This window comes from Natator depressus, chromosome 3 (assembly GCF_965152275.1).
Source record: "Natator depressus isolate rNatDep1 chromosome 3, rNatDep2.hap1, whole genome shotgun sequence".
In the NCBI taxonomy this organism is placed as follows: Eukaryota; Metazoa; Chordata; order Testudines; family Cheloniidae; genus Natator; species Natator depressus.
The window spans coordinates 44,008,274-44,028,924 of record NC_134236.1 but is presented as its reverse complement, the minus strand read 5'-3'; the positions used below and the strand labels follow the sequence as shown (position 1 = coordinate 44,028,924).

General features: G+C 43.7%; 1 protein-coding gene and 1 long non-coding RNA gene across 2 annotated transcripts in view; one reads left to right on the top strand and one right to left on the bottom strand.

The window, feature by feature from the left end:
- CSMD1 (CUB and Sushi multiple domains 1) overlaps nucleotides 1-20,651 on the top strand; it is a 1,960,312-nt gene that overhangs the window by 1,480,434 nt on the left and 459,227 nt on the right. The window contains exons 20-21 of the mRNA XM_074947791.1: nucleotides 10,656-10,871; nucleotides 17,386-17,574. Coding sequence (XP_074803892.1) covers nucleotides 10,656-10,871; nucleotides 17,386-17,574 — 405 coding nt within the window. The remainder of the gene's footprint in view (nucleotides 1-10,655; nucleotides 10,872-17,385; nucleotides 17,575-20,651) is intronic.
- On the bottom strand, nucleotides 138-20,613 carry LOC141984633 (uncharacterized). Its single transcript, XR_012638762.1, has 3 exons — nucleotides 20,395-20,613; nucleotides 5,201-5,278; nucleotides 138-371 (listed from the first exon to the last, which is right to left on the bottom strand). It is a non-coding gene; the product is annotated as an uncharacterized LOC141984633 (long non-coding RNA).

Sequence of the window (20,651 nt, the reverse complement as noted above, 5' to 3'; positions counted from 1 at the left end):
TATTTTAAAATCAGCAGGCTGGATAACTTTACCCTAAACGTCCTAGCAGGTTTGGCCCACCCACGTTCATTTTTAATATGTCTTTGAAGACTAGGTAACTATAGTCCAGTTCTTCTTCGAGTGCTTGCTCATGTTGATTCCAAGTAGGTATGTGTGCACCACATGCACAGTTGTTGGAAGGTTTTTCCCCTAGCAATACCTGTTGGGATGGCTGTGGAGCCCCCTGAAGTCGCGCCTTCATGATGGTGTATATAGGTCCCTGCCAACCTACTGCCTCTTCAGTTCTTTCTTACTGCCCATGACAGTCATTGGAACTGCTTTCTTCTCTCTTGCTACAGTAAGCAATCCCCCAGTGGACTTTCTCTTTGTACCTGTAAATAGTTAGCTTAGTGTTGGTTAGTGTTTCAAGGAGTTTTATAATTAGTTAGATAAGTCCATCCCAAGGACTGGGGCATGCCCTCAGTCTCAAGGGTTCAAACCATGCAGGTCCTGCCAGAAGCCTATGCCCCAGGGCAACCCACATGACTCTTGCTTAAAGTGCTTGGGGGAAACCCACCAGACAGACAGTTGTAAGGTCTGGAAAGGCTTCCACCGATGATTCAAAAAGAAGAGGGAGTTTGGGTTAAAGCTACTCTTCATGGAGTCAGCTATCCATCCCCAGCTTGCACAGCCCGCATCGGACCCGAAACCCAACACTTAGGTGTGGAGCGTACCAGCCTCGCTGAGAGAGGGTGAAGCACTGAAAAAGGACTGTGGGTTTAGAGACCCTCGGCACCACCACTCCCTGGCACCAAAGACCTCCAGATACCGGCACCACTCACATTCTCCGGTGCTGCACAAGAAGCAGAAGAGAGCTGAGAGGGAGTGTTCACCCACAGTTAGAGCAGTGGAATGCGAAAGCACTAGCGGAGCGTGTCCCGTGCTGGGACACTCAGCTCGTGCTCCAACTAAACTGCCAACATTGACTCCAGCCTCGCAGAGAGGTCAGTCGAGTCCGGTACTGGTGGATTCCCCCACATGGGAGAGCCCCGTGGAGAATCTGGATCTTCCGTCTACCCTGGACATGTTTGAGCCGGCCAGGGACCCCATAGCTATGACAGCTCTGCAGTCCCCGACATTGGCACTGCAGAGCAGCAACGTCCCTTCCAAGGGTAGATTGGCCATGATGCAGCACTGGTCACCCTCCCCTCAACACTCCTGTCTGACACTGCCGCGTTTGGCACCGCCGTGGTAATAGAGATCGCAGATGTCTTCAGACTCAGTTGGAGTCATATGTCTCAGCACTATTCAAGGCAGGAGTAGGGACAGAAGTCCCTTCTGATGCCCTGGCCACCGCAATGGCAGGTGCCAGCGCAGTGGCCCTTCTGGACCCTGTGGCCCTACCACCAAGCCCAGAGGCCAGGCTCCAGATCTCTGTCAGTTGCCTCAGAAAGGTGGGCCCCTCTGACATCCTATACTGCCCGGGAACCACCACAAGGCTCCAAGACTGGCGTCCAGGCCGGCACCGAGGCCGACGCCCAAGCCAGCACTGAGACCAGGCTGGTACCACCTCCAGCACCATGCAAGAGACATCATCTCAGGGTGAGCCTCATCCTCATCCTCCCCAGACAAGGCAGTAGTGGGCTCATCTGCCATGTTGCCAGCTATGGACAACAGAGCCTACCAGGAGCTACTCAGGAGGGTGGCACAGAACTTGGGGCCTTCAGGCAGAGGAGGTATCAGAGGAGACTGACCCCATAGTGGATATTCTGACACCCAAGGTTCCTTCAAGGGTAGCCTTACCCCTGATTAAGACCATCCAAAACACCACTAAGACCTTATGACACTTCCTCCTCTTGTCGTCCCCCCCAGCCAAAGGGGTGGAGAGAAAGTACTTTGTACCCTCAATAGGGTATGAGTACCTATTTACCCACCCTCATCCAGGCACACTAGTTGTGGTGACCGCAAATGAGAAAGAGAGGCAAGGGCACCAGGGACCGGTGCCCAAATCTAAGGAGGCAAAGAAGTTGGACCTCTTCATCTAAAAGGTCTACTCTACTGGAGGGCTCCAGCTTTGGATTGCCAACCAGCAGGTGGTCCTCAGCTGCTACAATTTTAATTCTTGAAACACTCTGACTAAGTTTAAAGAGTTGCTTCCAGTTGAATCCTGGTCAGAGTTTGGAGCCATCCTCAAAGAAGGTAAAGTTATAGCAAGGACTTCCTTGCAAGCCACACTGGCCTCTGCAGACTTGGCAACCCGCACGATGTTGACCTCTATAGCCACTCGAAGGAGCTCTTCGCTGCAGGCTTTGGGTTTCCTGTATGAGGTCCAGCAAACAATCCAAGACTTGCCCTTCAACATCTCAGGTTTGTTCTTGGAGCAAACAGTCGCTAAGCTCCACAGTCTCAAGGACTGATGAGCAACATTAAAATCTCTGGGGCTCCATACACCAACCACACAAAGGAAGCATTTCAAACCTCAGCCTCCACCACACTTCTACCCTGCTCATTCTAGACAGGATTACAGCAGGAAGCGGGGCACCGCATCCCTCTTCGAACCCAGGCCAGGGCTTGAGAGGCAGTCTTCAGCCTCCAAGCAAATCTTTTGAAGGTGCGCCCAGGGGCAATGCACCAGGCAAAATCCCAGGTCCTTTTCTCTGTTTAGTGAACCATCTATCCCATTTCTACCATGCCTGGGCCTGAATCACCTTGGACCAATGGGTCTTGCTCACGGTACAATTGGGATATTCTCTCCAATTCTGCTCCCTTCCTCCCTCCCACCCCCCATTCCCTGTCCCTCTTAAGGGACCTTCTCATGAGCAACTTCTCATGCAGGAGGTGCAAGTGCTTTTAGAAGCCAGAGCGGTAGAGGAGGTCCCTCAGGAGTTCAGGGGCAAGGGGTTTTATTCCTGAAATTTCCTAATCCCAAAAGCCAGAGGTGAGCTAAGGCCAATTTTAGACCTGCGAAGCTTCAACAGATTCATGAAAAAGCTGAAGTTTTGCATGGTCTCCCTGGCTTCCATTATTCCTTCCCTGGATCCGGGGGACTGGTATGCCGACTTCAACTTGAAAGACGTGTACTTTCACATGTCAATAGTCCCATCCCACAGGCGGTTCCTCTGCTTCATGGTCAACAATACCTATTATTAGTTTATGGTTCTCCCCTTTGGGCTGTCGGTGGGTCCTCGGGTGTTCACCAAGTGCATGTTGGTTGTAGCCAGTTGACACCAAATATGTCAAAGTCAACTTTAACCCCCACCCAGAGGATAGAGTTCATCAGAGCTCTCCTAGACTCAGGTCAAGCCAAAGCATTCCTTCCAGAATCACATTTTCTGACCTTGTGCACCATTATAGAGGACTTACAACGATACCCCACTGCTATGGTGTGAAATTGCCTGAAGCTATTCGGTCATATGGCCACTTATATATATTTAATACATCATGCGAGACTTCGGTTCCAACCTCTTCAGGCCTAGCTGGCCTCAGTGTACAGGCCAAACAGAGACCAGATAGACAAAATAGTTACACTTCCTCCTCTGGTTATCGAGTCCCTCCTGTGGTGGCTCAACCCACAAGCGGTGTGTACAGGAATTGCCTTCTCCAGGCCCCAACCCTCGTTGTCTCTAGTCACAGATGCACTGGCAATTGGATGGGGGGGCGCACCTAGGAAGACTCAGAACTCAAGGCCTCTGGTCCCAGGCAGAACTTTCGCTATGCATCAACATCAGAGAGCTAAAGGTAATTCGCCTTGCCTACCAAATGTTCCAAACCCATCTGGAGGGCAGGTGGCAGCAACGTTCTATATAAACAGACAGGGTGGTGCTTGCTCCTCTCCCCTATGCCAGGAAGTGTTCAAGCTGTGGGACTTCTGCATTGTCCACTCAAGACATCTAGAGGTATCGTATCTTCTGGGTTCTCAGAATGAACTGGCCGATCATCTCAGCAGGTCATTTCACAATCATGAGTGGTCCCTCTGCCCGGATGTCATGAACAACATCTTCCAACTGTGGGGATTTCCCCAGATAGATTTGTTTGTGACAAAGCACAATAGGAAGCGTCACCTATTTTGCTCCTTCCTGAATCACAGTCCGGGCTCCCTCTCAGATGCTTTTCTCTTCCCTTGGAAGGACAACCTGCTATATGCATTCACGCCCTTTCCTGCTTGTACACAAGGTCCTGATGAAGGTCAGAAGAGAGGGAGCATCAATTAACTGAATCACACCAGTGTGGCCACTCCAGCACAGTTTCACCGTGTTTCTAGACCTGTTGGTGGATACACTGATAACCCTGCCCCTGGTCCAGAACTTGATCATGCAGGACCACAGCTGCCTCCAGCATCCCAATCTAGAGTCTCTCCACCTCACGGCATGGAAACTCCGTGGCTAAATCCCTTGGAGCTCACATGCTCAGACCCTGTTAGAGAAGTTCTCCTTGCCAGCAGGAAACCAGCCACTAGGGCCACTTTTTTGGCTAAGTGGAAGAGATTCTCTATTTGGTCATTACAAAAGGACATTCCATCTTTACAGTCATCGATCCCCTTTGTCCTGGACTATTTACTACACCTGAAACAGCAAGGTCTGTCAGTGTCATCAATAAAGGTGCAACTGGCCGCTATCTCAGCTTTCCATCCCAGTTCAGCCAGTCACTTGGTTTTTGCTAACCCCATGGTTGGCCACTTGCTCAAAGGACTAGATAGACTGTACCCACAAGTAAGACAGCCAGTCCCTGCATGGGATCTCAGCCTGGTGCTCTCAAGACTGATGAGACCTCCCTTCAAGCCCCTAGTGACATACTCTCTTCTCTACCTTTCCTGGAAAGCAGCATTCTTGGTGGCTATAACTTCAGCCATGAGGGTGTTTGAGCTTAAGGCCTTGACTTCTGAGCCCCCATATACTGTCCTCTATAAGGACAAGGTGCAGTTGTGGCTACACCCACATTTTCTCCCAAAGGTAGTGCCGCAATTTCACGTGAACCCATATCTATTTTTTCCAGTGTTCTTTCCTAAGGCACACACTAGCAACAGGGAGTGAATGCTCCACTCCCTGGATGTCAGGTGAGTGTTAACCTTTTACACTGAAAGAACAAAGCCGTTTCGGAAATCAACACAACTCTTCATTGCGATTGCGGAGCTGATGAAGGGGCTTCCAGTTTTGTCCCAAATAATCTGTTCATGGATCAAGGCCTGTATCAAGGCATGCTACAACCTACCAAAGATACCTACCCCCACACTGATGGCACACTCCGCAAGGGTGCAGGCATCCTCGGCGGCATTCCTGTTGTAAGTCCCCATTCAAGACATCTGCAGAGCAATGATGTGGTCGTCAATCCACACATTTACATCATAGTACACCATTACGCAGCAGGCCAGAGACGATGCAGCATTTGGCAGAGTGGTGCTGCAGTCTGTGACCGGCTGATCTCTGACCCCTCCTTCTAGGACACGGGTGAGCAAACTTTTTTTGGCCCGAGGGCCACATCGGGGTTGCAAAACTGTATGGAGGGCCAGGTAGGGAAGGCTGTGCCTCCCCAAACAGCCTGGCCCCTGCCCCCTATCTGACCCTGCCCACTTCCTGCCCCCTGACTGCCCCCCTCAGAACCCCTGACCCATCCAACCCCCCCCCCAGCTCCTTGTCCCCTGATCACCCCCGCCCCTAACTGCTCCCCCAGGACCCCACCCCAATCCAACCCCCCTGTTCCCTGTCCCCTAATTGCCCTGACCCCTATCCACCCCCCCACCCCACGACAGGCCCACTGGGACTCCCAAGCCTATCCAACCACCCCTGTTCCCCATCCCCGAACCTCCACCCCATCCAACTGCCCCCTGCTCCCTGTCCCCTAACTGCCCCCGGGACCCCATGCCCCTTATCCAATCCCCCGGCCCCCTTACCATCCCGCTCAGAGCAGCCTGTCTGGCAGCCGCGCCGCCTGGCCAGAGTCAGACACACTGCCGCATTGTCCTGCAGGAGCGCGAACCCCCGCCACCCAGAATGCTGCCCATGCGGCAGCGTAGCTGCAAGGGAGGGAGGACAGCAGGGCAGGGGCCGGGGGCTAGCCTCTCTGGCCGGGAGCTCAAGGGCCAGGCAGGATGGTCCCATGGGCCGGATGTGGCCCGCGGGCTGTAGTTTGCCCACCTCTGTTCTAGAAGATGCTTGGGAGTCACCTACTTGGAATTGACATGTGCAAGCACTTGAAGAAAAAACAGTTACCTACTTTCTCGTAACTGTTCTTTGAGATGTGTTGCTCCTGTCCATTCCAAGACTCACCCACCTGCCCCTCTGCTGGAGTATCCAGCAAGAAGGAACTGAAGAGGCAGTGAGTGTATAGGGACTTATATTCACCGCCATAAAGGCGCGACCCCAGAGAGCTCCACAGCCGACCCGATAGGTACTGCTAGGGGAAAAACCCTCCAACAACTGTGTATGTGGCACTCACACATCTACTTGGAATGGACACAAGCAACACATCTCGAAGAACAACAGTTAAAGGAATGTAGGTAACCGTTTTTTAGCTTGACATCACTCTTCAGGCAACATAATGGAAACACTGATATAGAATTCAATTGATGCATATATTCCTATCCTTTAATTCTTTAATGTCTGTCAACAGGATTTTATATTAAATAGGTATTTTTAAGCAAACCTGATTTCTTTCTTTGAGATTACAAGTTTGGTTGATGAAAGCAACTGCATTGATATACTAAGGTTTTGTAAGGCATTCTACTTAGTACTGCATGATATTTCAATTAAAATATTAGCACTTTACAATATCAATAAAGCATACACAAAATGTTTTTATTATTGGCTAACTGAGAAATCTCAAAAAGTGGTTGTCAATGGGGAACTGTCATCAAATGTTTAGTGGGGTTCTACAGGGATCAGTACTAGGCCAGACACTATTCCACATTTTCATCAATGATCTGGAAATAAATATAAAATCACAGCTGATAAAATTTCTGGATGACACAAAGATTTTTGGTGTGGAAAATAATTGTAAAGCAGGACAGTCATACAGAGCCATCTTGATTGCTTTGTAAGCTGGGCCCATTCAAACGGCATAATTTTCTAATACAGCCCAATGAAAAGTTAAACATCCAGGTACAAGGAATGTAGGCTATATCTACAGAATAGGGGACTGTATCCTGGAAAGCAGTCACTCTGAAAAGGATTTAGGGGGGATTTAGTAGACAGGCAACTCAACATGAACTTCCATTGTGATGCTGGGGGAAAAAAGGGCTAATGCAATCTTTGGGATAAACAGGGAGTAGGAGGTCGGAGGTGATTTTACCTTTGTATATGGCATTGTTGAGACCAGTACTGGAAGACCAAGTCCAGTTCTGGTGTCCATATTTTTAAAAGGATGCTGTAAAATTGGAGCAGGTGCAGAAAAGAGCCACAAAAATTATTCAAGGAGAAAATGTCTTACAGTGACAAACTTGATCTCAGCTGTGTAGCCTATCAAAAGAAGACTGAGAGGTGACTTCTTAGTAGAGCCATTCGGAACCTTTTTGTCAAACTATCCTGTTTTGTCAAAGCTGTATCAGTTTCCACAAATCTTTTGTTGTGAGGAGAAGGGGAAAGAAAGAGAAGCAGACACAGACATGCTGACTCTTTCTCTATAACCCTGGGGTTAGTTAGGGTGCTGGTTTGTGATGTAGAAAACCCAAGTTTAAATCCCTTCTCTGCCTGATTTGGAGTGATCTGGCATGAAGTCACATACACTGCAGGATAAAAATAAATTTCTAAAATTGTCTTAAAATGGAATTGTCTCTCTTTGGTTGTCTTTATTGATTAGTTTGTTGTTTATTGTGAGAATATAGTGAGTATTAAAAGTCTCTTTAATGTAGCAGAGAAAGCCATAACAAAAAACAGTGTCTGGAATCTCACCCAGACAAATTCAAATGGAAAATACGGTGCAATTTTTTAACAATGAGGGTGTTTAACTAGTGCAACAAACTATCAAGGGAAGTGGCGGATTCTCCATCCTTTGTCTTCAAATCAAGACTGGATGCCTTGTTGGAAGATATGCTTTTGGGATATTGCGCTCAATACAGGGGTAACTGGGTGAAATATAATAGTCTGTGATATTGCAGGAAATCAGACTAGATGATCTGATGGTCCATTCTGGCTATATACTCCATGAATTTATGAAAAATGGGAAGACAGAGAAATGTAACATATTCTATATATACCTGGAATTATTAAAAAGAGCAATTTTTAATTGGCATAAAAATAAATGCATTAGTTGCCATTTAAATAAATAAATACCAAACCAGTAAGGCCATAAATTGTTGGGGGGCGGGTTTGTGCTAATTCACATTAGTCTTCAACTGAATAACAACTCTTCTAGGTGAATTATAGACACTTTTATCAATAAGGGACCACCCTTTGAGATAATTCCATAATTGAATATTTGAACTAACCTGTTAAAGTTGATATCATTTCAGAGTAGTTTTCTGATTTTATTTCCCTCATACTGAGCAGCAGAAAGGATTTTTTGTGTTTCAAACTAATTCAAGACTATAAATTTTGCAAACATTTGTAAAACACTGAAGTGGGGAGATAATTGTCCCAACAATAGTACAGACTCTGCAGTAAATTTTCTTAATGTGGATAGACTATGATCATAACACAATGTCAGCAATTGACTCTTTAGGCCAGAAATGGAAGGACTGACCTCAATAATGAAATATTTTTATTCCTAGGTTATGGGGGGATATCTGGGTAGTCTAGTAAATTGGAAGTTGGCCTCACATAGTGCTAATGACAGCCTTACTGTAAAGAGAAGAGACATCAGTCCCTAACCATTACAGTAATTATTCCGAAAAGGCACTCTTTCAGCATTTCCTTTTCCCTTCCCTCCCTCCACAAAACCTAACAAATTGCATCCAGGGAGTTGAGAGGATGATCACTGTAGGCAAGCACCTTGGGCTTAAGTATAGATTTAAGGATAAAGGGCTATTAGAGAAATGAATACCCTTTTGGTATGTGTAGTGGTAGGAATGGCAGTGTTAGAGATCTTGATTCAGATTTCATGGAACCCCTAAACCAGTAAGGGTTTCAGAACGACCAAGTACAGAACATTTGTTTAGCATTTGACAACCTTGAAAATCCTTAAATCAACCGACCCGCCTGAACAAATTGATCGTATTTATGGATATCCTTTGGACATAGAGCATATGGGTGCGCTCATCAGATATGCACTCAGATACCTGTATTCAACCATATTGTATTCATGCAGTTACACATGAATACCCTGTGCACATGAAATAATAATGCTTTGTACACCCTATGTATATGGCTTCCGCTTTTCGAAATGTTGTACATAAATTAACAATTAACTCTTACAATTTTCCTGTGAGTTAAGTAATATTATTATTTCTGTTGTACAAATGGGGAAAATGAATCCCAGGGAAGTTATGTGAGTTGCCCACAAAAACAAGCAAGCTAGTGGCAGAACTTGAATTAATATCAGTTCATAGCTCCCGTCTAGTGCTCTGTCAACTAGACTACAAGCTCTTTTTCCAAATACAACAATATCCACCAACTGCACCCACACATATATATTCTATAGTGTTCTAGTATGTGCATTTCTGAAATATTACTTGTTTTTCTATTGTATATAGGCTTTCTGAAAATCTGTCTTTAAACATGTCGTTAGGCTTAAAGGTTTTTCCTTCCATATTTCTTGAAGGTTTTCAGTCTGTATCACCTGTGTGTAAAGTGAATAACCGCATCTCACCTGAAGCAGGAGGGACATTGTCTGGGCTTGCTGGAGGAGGGGTAGCAATGCTTTATGGGTGGAGGGGGGCAAATATATCAGAAGCTGCTGCAAAAGGGTGGGTGGCGGTCAGCCTGGTGACACTGACTCATCCCCTGAGAATGTAAGTGTGGAAGGCTTTAAAAGGGTCAAGCATGGGCATTAAAAGCCCTTTCTCAATGCAACACCTTCTCTCTCTCCTCTCGAGGTGCTAATATCAGGTTGGGATAGGACCTGATATGGATATTGCACTGGTCTCTCCTTTTTCAGGGGGCTGAGAAGGCATTTTTCCCTCACTACTATAATGGCTTCAGTGGAGTGGGTTTTTTTTCGCCTTCCCCAGAGCAGGTGTCAGGGAGGACCTCTTATAGTGAGGAGAAAATGGGGTTAAGTTATATGTTGCAACTCATTTTGTAAGTGTGGGGCAGATGTCAAGTGCAGTTACTCCATAGGGAAGGCATCCAGTGACCAGATAAATGGCCTGGTGAAGGACTTAAAAAGGAGGTGCTGGTTAAAGGAACAGAATGGGGGAAAGGTTTGGGGGCTCCTCTGATTGGTACCCTTTCTTATAGCCCACCTGAACCATCCTAAGAGGGGAGGGTGGATGGTAAGGTCCAAGCCATGGGTTGGTTGGGGAACCTGGATGGAAAATGAAGGGGGGCTGGTGGAAGCCACAAGCATATATTTGAATGAACATGGAGTTGCCTTTACTGTACAATTCTATCTGCTGGGTAGTCCCAGACATCTAATAATAAAGTTGTGGCCTGATTAAATCCATATCAAGTATATCTTGTCCTTCTTTTGGTATAGCCAGACAAAGAAAACTAGCTCAGCTGCAGCAGCAAATAACTACCCTACATTCCAATTCTATACCTTAACTTTTAACACTCCCTCATCTTTTTTTTTTCTTCTTCTTCCAGGAGTACAGTTGGTCTTTCACACCTTTCACCTTGAGAGTTCTCATGACTATTTGCTCATCACTGAAGATGGCAGCTTCACAGAACCAGTGGCCAGATTAACTGGCTCAGTGTTACCCGCTACAATTAAAGCTGGCCTCTTTGGAAACTTCACTGCACAGCTTCGATTTATATCTGACTTTTCAATCTCCTATGAAGGTTTCAATGTAACATTTTCAGGTAAAGAATTCAGGACTAACAAATGGTTTGAAAATATCTTCAATCGTTTTTCATTTTAGTCAGAACAAATGTTACTAAATAGCAATAAAAAGAAGTTGTTTCAGGTGTTTATAAATCCTGGTTTCCAAAATAGGAGAGAGAACAACAATGAATAAATTACCTCAAAATTAGCAAGTGTAAAGAAGGCCAACAGACTCAGAGGTGGAGATGATTTCATTGGTGAAGAGGAGGCTGTTTGAGATGTGACCTGCTCCAGTGAACACCTAGGGCTACAGGAGTAAGGATGAACTCTCTCCTGGCCAGACAAATAAAACTGGTGAGAAACGGAGAGAAAGGGTGCAGCTGAGGGAGAGAACCATCACTGGCAGAGGTGTAAAGCAGGGGATAAATGTGTGAGCAATAAACGGAAGAAAGTATGTCAGAAAGGTAACAGCAACAGGTGGGAGTAATGGAACAGACCCTCATGCCAAAAATGATCTGGGATTGGTATCCATGTATTATGTAAAAATAAAAAAGAATATTTGAATTATCAGGCTTTAATGTATCTAGAAGTTCTGGTAATTATATCAACTAATATTTGAGTGGAATTTAAACCCCATAAGTCACAGTTGCTTATATTTACTCTGTATTGATGTAACAAGAGTGCACAGATGGAATAGATAAATTCTTCAATATTTTTCGGTGCCAATTCCCACTTCTGGGATGTGTAAACCCGTAGAGCTGCATGATGTTTACCCCTCTAGAAAGCAGTGCTTGTTTAATCTGCTAGTTCTCCCTTCTTGGATCTGAATATTTAGTGACAGGGGAGCTACTGCCCCAAATATTCTTGCATTATTTTTCAAATGTAGCAAGCTGACCAGCTAGAGATTATGCCTTTCCTTCTCTGATTTACAACAGAGTCATATGCACCTTGCTGTTTTCAAATAAAATATGGTGACTGGATTTCTTGTTCAAAAGACTTGTTGGTTACAGCAGCAGCAATAGCTTTACTTGTCAGGTGACTGATTTTACCCATTGCAGATAATCTGCGTTAATTAAGCGAGAGGTTAGCGGTGGTAAGATGTTGTAATGTGTATCGAACTATTTACGTGATCGATCAATCTATTTTTAAATAATTCACAAAAGGAACTTGAAGATAAATACACAAAATAAGGTTCTTGGGTTTTATGAAATCTCAAGTGTTTCTCACTCACAAAAAGGGCTCACATCTTCTCTTCAGCCAATACACCAGAATTAGATAGGTAGCAATAATATCATAAATATGCATTTTAGAGGACAAACGACTGAGTTTAAGAATACTATTTCCTCACTTTCAGGCAAGTAAAATGTACTTCTGCAAAGTGAGAATTGTTTACTGAAAAGAGAACAGTTCGAACTGAATGAGCTGAGACAGCAGTTTTCTCCAGCATCACTAAAAACTGAACTGACAGAGGTGATGGAAGTCTAGAACACAAATAGAAAATGATGTATTAAGCATGCAAAGCAATCACTTTTGCAGTTTTGATCTGCCACATGTGAGCTGTTTTGCTGTATTCTACTTTCAAAAGCATTTTTTTCTTTGACTACAAAGTGACTGTATTGCTAAGTTTATTTTTCAGTTCCTCTCTAGGGGAAAAAATGTCCTGGAGGGGTTATTTTGACTTCCCATTGAACTTAACTTTTAAAAATTGCAATTTCAGTGTGCAGTAAGAAAATATGCAGGTTGCAGAGGTAAATTAATATGTGCAATATAAATGACTAGTAAAACTGGAAATATGAATGTTTTATGTACACTGTTGCACATGCAAATAGGCAAAATGTACAAGCAAAATATCTTCTGATCTTTATAACAATCAGGAAATAGATTTTGTTTATGCTGCACAATATCACTCTTGCTAATTATGACTATATATCCCCCCCCCGCATTTGCATCTTCATTGGTGCTGTCCAGTCATAGGCACCGACTTCCCCTCTGTCCGGTGGGTGCTTGACCCTCGCCCCTGTCCCCACCTCTTCCCATCCCTGCCCCACCCTTGCCCTAGCCCCATTCCACCCCTTCCCCAAAATCCCCACCCCACCCTGCCTTGTCTCACCCCAGCCACACCCCCTTCGAGCCTCATTCCACCCCCTTTCGCCCAAGTCCCCACCCCTTCCTCACCTGTTCTCCGTTTCCTCCCGTGAGCGCTCTGGGTACCCGCTCCTTCCCCTCCCTCCCGGAAAGTCCTAAGCGCTGCCAAACAGCTATTAGGCGGCGGGGTGGAGGGGCTGGGGGGGGGCAGTACGCTCAGGAGGGAGAAGGAGGCGAGGAGTGGGGAGCTTGGCTGCCGGTGGGTGCGGTGCATCCACTAATTTTTCCCCGGAGTCGGTGCCTATGTGTCCAATTGGCATGTAAATCTATTCTTTCCCCCTGGAAAACAATAAGTATTTAAGGCGATATCCCCATTGTTATTTGGTAGCATCTTTCACCCACTGTGCAATCACAATGAACAGATGCATTCCCAAGGTGGGAGAAAGTGGAGGATTAAGCTACGTCAACACTAGCACTTTTGTTGGTAAAACTTTTGTCTGTCAGGGTTGTGAAAAAACAACCCGTCCCCAACAAAAGTTTCACTGACAAAAGTGTCAGTGTGGACAGCGTTATGTCGTTGGGAGATGCTCTCCTGCTGACACAGCTACCGCCGCTCGTTATGGGTGGTTTAATTATGCTGGCAGGAGAGCTCTCTACTGCCGGTACAGAGCAGCTACATGAGAGACCTTACAGTGGCACAGCTGCAGTGGTACAGCTGTGCCGCTGTAAGGTCCATAGTGTAGACATAGCCTTTGGCCTAAAGTCTCTTCTTTTTCTCTGTAAATCTATCGGTCCTCAATTAGGAGCTAGGTGGGGACACAATTCAAAAACAACACCAAAAAATAAAAGAATACAGAAGTTCTCTTCCTTGAGTAATTTAAAATTGAGTATGGCAAAACAAGAACTGTCATCTCAAAGAACTGTGTTTCAAACACATTAAATTAATGACACAAAATAGAGTTCATGGAACATCTGTGACACATGCATCACAAACTGACTGAGTTGAGTGGTTTATTTCTTTCACTCTTATTCTGATCACAGAGACAAATAAAATACACAGAATAATGGAAGGTATAGAGAAAGTCAGTTAAGTACCCCTATTTACCTTTTCCTGGAATACAATAATAAGGGAACACCCAATTAATTAAAAGAAAGGAAATTTAAAACTAAAAATTCTTAAATTACATAACACTAATTCACTTGTAGAACTCATTGCTACGAGTAATTATTGAGAAAAATATGTAGATTTCAGAATAGGATTAAGTCATTTATATAAATAGTAAGCATTTGACTGGTAGTTACATTGGCTAGGGTAAAAATGTACATGGAATATTAATCACCATTCTTCACAATTTAAGTAATATATTAACTTGGGGTGGGGGGGATAGTGGTGGTTGAGCATCGGGGGTGTTATATCACCTCTGACCTAGAGGAGCTGATCCAGAAGTCTCCCAAACATTAAATGCTGACCAGTCACAGGGATAGCACAGCAGACGAGATAGAAGATTGTCTGAGCCATGTAGTAATTTATGTGTTCACTTGTTCTCCATTGTTCCTGTTACCCATTTTTTGTTAGCAAAGTGGTGTGCGACTCTAGCCCTGTCCGTGCAATGTGCATAAGTACACACAACACTGAAGTTGAGGGAACTAGAGAAATGGTTAAAGCATGTTCTTAAGTGCTTTGTTGAGTTGGGGCTAGAGAGCTCAGCACTTTACAAGATTAAGCCCTTAAACTGTAAGTTTTCCAGCCAGATGCTGGGCTGTTGCCACTCTCCTCTGCACCACCAGCAAAAATGGATCCTGAAGCTAGCATTGCTGGCCACAGAATGTTTCCCCTAGTGTAGGGGAATTATAGGACACTTTTTAGTTCCTAAACTTACATTGGGTGACAGGTCTGGTGTACTTCTGACCCAGGATCACAGAAGCCCAAAATATGGCTTAAGGGCACCTTATCAATTGCAGCCCTCCAATACAAACTATAGTGTGGATTCTTTGTCTGTAGCAGTATATCTGAGATATCGTCTTTTTTTTTGCATGTTAAATATCGTATTTATATAGTGACATAAATATGCACAGTAATACACTCTAAAGAATAACCCTAACAGACGAACTAAGTGGGCTAATGGATGTTTTCTGTTTCTAATTTCAATTATTCTATTACTCATACTGTGGTATCTGCCACCAAAACAAAAGGCACATAGGTGGAAACCTACCTCTCTTTCTACTTAGGCAGAAATGTTAATTGTGTTGTACTGTAGTAACAACATTTATTCTTTAAATCACTTTTTAACACTGTACCAATATTAAGAAAAATAAATAATTAAGGGTTGTTTATTTCCCAAATGTACACTTTAAAAACATTTTGTCAGGGAAGAAATGTAAAGGAAGAAAAAATAACTTTGTCCCTATTTCTAGTGTCAGGTTGTAACAGAAAGCCTCAGAGGACCAGGTGGCCCAGTGGGTAACACATCTAGTATCCAACTTCAACTCCCAGCGTGAAGGTCTTTCAATCCAATTCCTCACCAGTGTATGGGCTTAACTACACTTTGGGTTTTCAGCATCCTTGCCCTCTTCTTACCAGAGGGAGAGTGGGGTGGGAATGAGGCTTGTGCCCTTACTGCAGCAGGGGAAGTTTGAAAGGGAGGCCACCCCACCCCCCACCCCCCCGGACTCCACCAGACTTTGACCCAGGGCCCTTTGAGAGCCAATCAATGTCCAACACCTTGGAGTGTCCTCAGAGTTACCTCTGCAGGTCACTTCCAAACATCTGTCTCTCCCTATGGCTCCAGGTCCAATACAAGATAAAAGAAAAAGAAAAGACAACTAAACCTTCAGCTCCAATCGGACTCAGTAGGCAGTCCTATTGCTCACAGAGATGCTTCTTTGGAACCCTTGTTTGGGAGCCGTCAGACTAGATCTGAGCTGGGTTGCTCCTGTTTAAGCTTCCTCTTCAGCTGGAACATGCTTTGCTGGTTTGTTTGGTAGGGTGGGGCTACCTGGTCTCAGTGTTGTCCTTTAACCTATTTGGGCCCAGTGTGGGGTATTTACACCCCATCACACAGGTGTGGATGCTGTGTTGCTAAATTTTTTACTCAGTGCAACTGCATGCAATTAAAACATCAAAGTTTTCGGATTTATGTAGATTGGTTTGATATCCATTTTATATTTACTTAAACTTTTATGCAAGTTATAATTTGAATTCACAACTCTATCTAGGACTAAGAATGCTATCTATTCTTATCTAAATAAGACCTATTTGTTATTAACTGGTTAGACACTGAGAAGGTATAGTCATCATATTACAATTTTTTAGGTATGATTTACATTTTTCGTGTTATACTTTTTTTCTTTAATCTGTTTTGTTGTCTGTATATTATCTCAGTTGACAGGGTTTTATATTTGTGATTGTCTTTTCAACTTTGTAGAAATGTAATTAAAAGGAAGTTAAAAAAAACACTAAAGAAAATGTGTTCAGAGTTTATTTCAAAACCCAATCTATCCCCTCAGTAATTGGATTTGTAGGACTGAAAGAACAAAGTATAGCTCTTTCAAAATAAATCCTAATTTTTTACAGGTGCAAATTAAATAACTAAGAACTGTATACTCTCCTTGATCTGTGATCACAATTCCCTTTGACAACAATGAAAGTTCTAGTGCAGTACATGGTTCTGTGTGGGCCTGTGCAGTTAACAGCTAGTTATGCTGAAAGAGCAATTATATACTTATAGAGGCCTATCCAGTAGCCTGATTTTACTTTCCCTTACACCAGTTTTACACTATTGTAGCTCCACTGTTTTGAGTGGAATTATTCCCGATTTACAGTGTAGGTGAGAGGAGAATCAGACCCCAGGCATTATTTTTTTTATTTAGGTGTACAATTGTTTCTGATTAAGTGGCAGCATTCATGATTTTCAAGAGCATGCAAGGGCAATTGTTCACCTGATTAGGAGTGCCGTTCCACTCTTTGTGCATGAAACTCAGGCACATCTTTGGAAAATGTGGTGATGCATCTCTACATCAATTTGATCTTTCATTAGATTTTAGTAAGCTTTTTCCATTTTACTATTGGTTTGCAAACTATGAAGTTCATCCCTAATGTTTGGTAGTTCAACTGAATTGCACGATAATGAGTTATCTACAAGAGATACAAACAAATTGTAAGGAACCTCTCGTGGTTTGAAGCTGATTAAAGTCTCTGAAGTTAAGAAAATCAGTGTAACTAGGTATCTACTTATCCCACCCACACTGCTGTACATCAGACCATAACAAAAAGAAAAGGAGCAGGCTGGAAGAATCAAGCAATATTTTGAGTGAAGCCACTGTTAAATAGACTTGGATTATGAACATCTGTAGAAAATATGCTTTCCAAGTATTTTATACCAAAGCTGTAATTTTCATTTGTTCTCAATTATTTTTAAGGTATGGGATTTTCCTGTTTATTTATATATTCTGTTTTTTTGTCAGCAGAATATAATCTGGAACCATGTGATGATCCTGGCGTTCCTGCCTTCAGTAGAAGAATCGGTTTTTACTTTGGTGTTGGAGACTCCTTAACCTTTTCTTGCTTTCCTGGATATCGCTTGGAAGGTGCTAATAAACTTGCCTGCCTGGGTGGTGGCCGTCGTGTATGGAGTGCACCTCTGCCAAGGTGTGTGGGTAGGTGGTCACATGCTTTCATTTCATTCATCAAATCGTTGATAGCACATGGCAGATGTCAGAATAGTGGGCAGAGAAAAAAGCTCTAGAAGTAAATGGACAGATCTCCACTCTTTATGTACTTATAGGTCAGTCAGAGCTACAATTTTTAGTACTTCATGACCATTGTAGTTAAAGGAGAAAAATAGAAAACAAGCACTTAAGGATGTTTTAAATTAGCATTGGGGTTTGGAACAACTATATTTATCAATTAAAATTGTAATACTATAAGTCCCAAAGGAATAGTTAGATAAAATGCAAAACAGTTTTCAAAACTCAAGTTTGAACACGGAATGTGTGATTCCTGAACAAAGAATTCATTGTGAGAATTGGCAATGGAATACAACTGGAACCGTAGTTGTGCTGGGCCAGGTTCTGCCTTTGTAAAGGGATCACTCAGGTGTCAGTGAAGGCAGAATTTGATCAATTATCTTTCAGGGTAAAGAAATAATCACTAGATCTTTGAGTTGAAAAAGCCTCTTAAAGAGTCCCCAAATTGACTTTTAAAGTGATTTTCACTTTTTTTTCTTGTTGTGTTTGAAATTTTTAAAAAAGTGCTGCTTTTAAAGCAGCTGTGACTATAAGCACAAAGGCAAGTGAATAAATAGTTCTTTGTGAGTGATATTAAAAATGGAATTTTTACATGTTCAGATTTGCTTTATATTTGAATTGAAGAGGTACTGTATTTGATTTGTGGGTTGGTTTAATGATATGGTGATTGCTAACTTCCCTGCATATACGTTGTGAGCTGCTAGCAACTGAAGTGAATCTGATCAGTTGCTATTGACATAATGATCCTGAAATGTCAAATACATCCACTCACCTCTGAGTGAATTGGTTTGAGAAGGTTCATGTTTTTAATTATTTTATTTTATGAAGGGGAAATTCAACTGTAGAGTTTTGTTTTTTGTTTTTTTTTCTTTTTTTAAAGAGCGTAATACCATATCAGCATAAAGACATAAGATCCCCTCTGGCATGGAAAATCACACCAAAGGGGAAAAACTTAAAACTAAATTTTATCATGATTGACAAGCAGAAGGCTTACTGTGTTAACCTCTCAATGGTGCAAAATTAGTGGCATGGCCTGGGTGAAAGGGACCTGAGAGTTGTGTGGAGCTTGAGGATATGTGGGAAATCTTAGCTCCAAGCCCTTGAATTTTGGGGCACGTATTAGGAGAAACTATCCTGACCTTCAACATGACTCCCAAGACCTTAACTACTCCCAGGCAGCATGATTAAATCAGTGACTGTGCTGATATTGTCTCACTGCTGCTGGTTGTGCACTGTACACCATTTTCAAGAGTGCAGATGAACCTAGGAGAGTATCACACTGCACCCAGTGTTGTTATGCATTTGATTCCTATTCATTTTAAAGGGCAGGGAATTATTCTGTAGTACCTTTCAGATTGGTTATGTGAGCTGAAAAATTAGCTCCTTATTTCTCTATTCTTATTAGAAAGATGACTTTATTAGCTTGGCAATTCTAAAACTATTCATGAGTAACGTTTTCCACAACATTTATCAACATGTTAGACTATGTCTGGACTCAAACAACAAGAGGCAGTTTCTTTGTTCACAGCTAGGGCCCAACCAAATTCATGGTCCATTTTGGTCAGTTTCACGGTCATAGGATTTTAAAAATCATAAATTTCATGATTCCAGCTAATTAAATCTGAAATTTCACGGTGTTGTAGTTGTAAAGGAGTCCTGACCCAAAAAGGAGTTGTCTGGGGGGGGGGGGGGTCGCAAGGCTATTGTAAGTAGGGTTGTGGTATTTGTACCCTTACTTCTGCACTGCTGCTGGCGGCAACACTGCCTTCAGAGCTGAGCAGCTGGAGAGCAGCAGCTGCTGGCCGGAAGCCCAGCTCTGAAGGCAGAGCCACTGCCAGAAGCAGCACAGAAGTAACCATGGCATGGTATGGTATTGTGGCCCTTACTCCTGCGCTGCTGCTGGTGGGGCGCTAGCTTCAGAGCTGGGTGCCCGGCCAACAGCTGCCACTCTCCGGCCACCCAGTTCTGAAGTCAGCGCAGATGTAAGGGTGGCAATACCGTGACCCCTCTAAAATACCTTGCTACCCCTCTGCAGCTCCCTTTTGGGTCAGGACCCTCAGTTTGAGAAACACTGGTCCCCTTTGAAATCTGTATAGTTTAGGGTAAAAGCACACAAAAGACCAGATTTCATGGGGGGAGACTAGATTTCACGGTCTGTGACGTGTTTTTTATGGCCATGAATTTGATAGGACCCTAGTCATAGCTCCAAGTCCCTTTCGGCCAACTTCTCCTTCTAGGCTTCTCTTGGTTCCATGCTCCCAGTGCTTGTTTAAGTGGTATCTGGTGCATCCTGCTGCCTTCTCTGTCTGTTTTTCTAGTATTTCTCATGCCTCTGTCAGACACAGACACATACCCCCTCCACGAAACAATATCCAGTGAAAAAGCCTCCTCTTACATAGTTCCATTTCCTGGTTAGATTTACATGTCCCTTTGTTTTGGTTTGAGACTCTTACTGTTTCTTACACTTATCCTGAATGAAGGGTGCCTGTTACACAGATGCCGGGTTTTTATGTTATCTACAGAATGAAGATTTCTATTTGAATAGTATTAACTTCCATGAAGTCATATCAAATTAAAATAGAATATTTATAAAACTGCAACTACTTACATGATGGCTACATAAGGTAAATACAAAATGCCTTATAAATTAATTCCATCCCATGTTTTCAAGCTATAACACAAGTAAAAACCCCAATCCTGTACACCCTTACGCACCTTAGTGGTACTTACTGATGCAAGAAGTTCCGTTAAAGCCATTTCTCTCAAGGATCAGATGGATTTGCATGGGATGGACCCTTCCCCCTGCGTGGAGACCCATTGGTTTCAAACTGTACCAAGGCATGCCGGTGCAAAGAAAGGTATGGGTGGGTTACCAATATGGGGAAGGGAAATTCCCCCCCTCAGCTCAGCAGGCAACCAGAACTCCAAGGAATGTCTTCCTCCCTACCAGTTTTGCCAGATCATCTGGTAGAGAGCTTTCCCTTCAC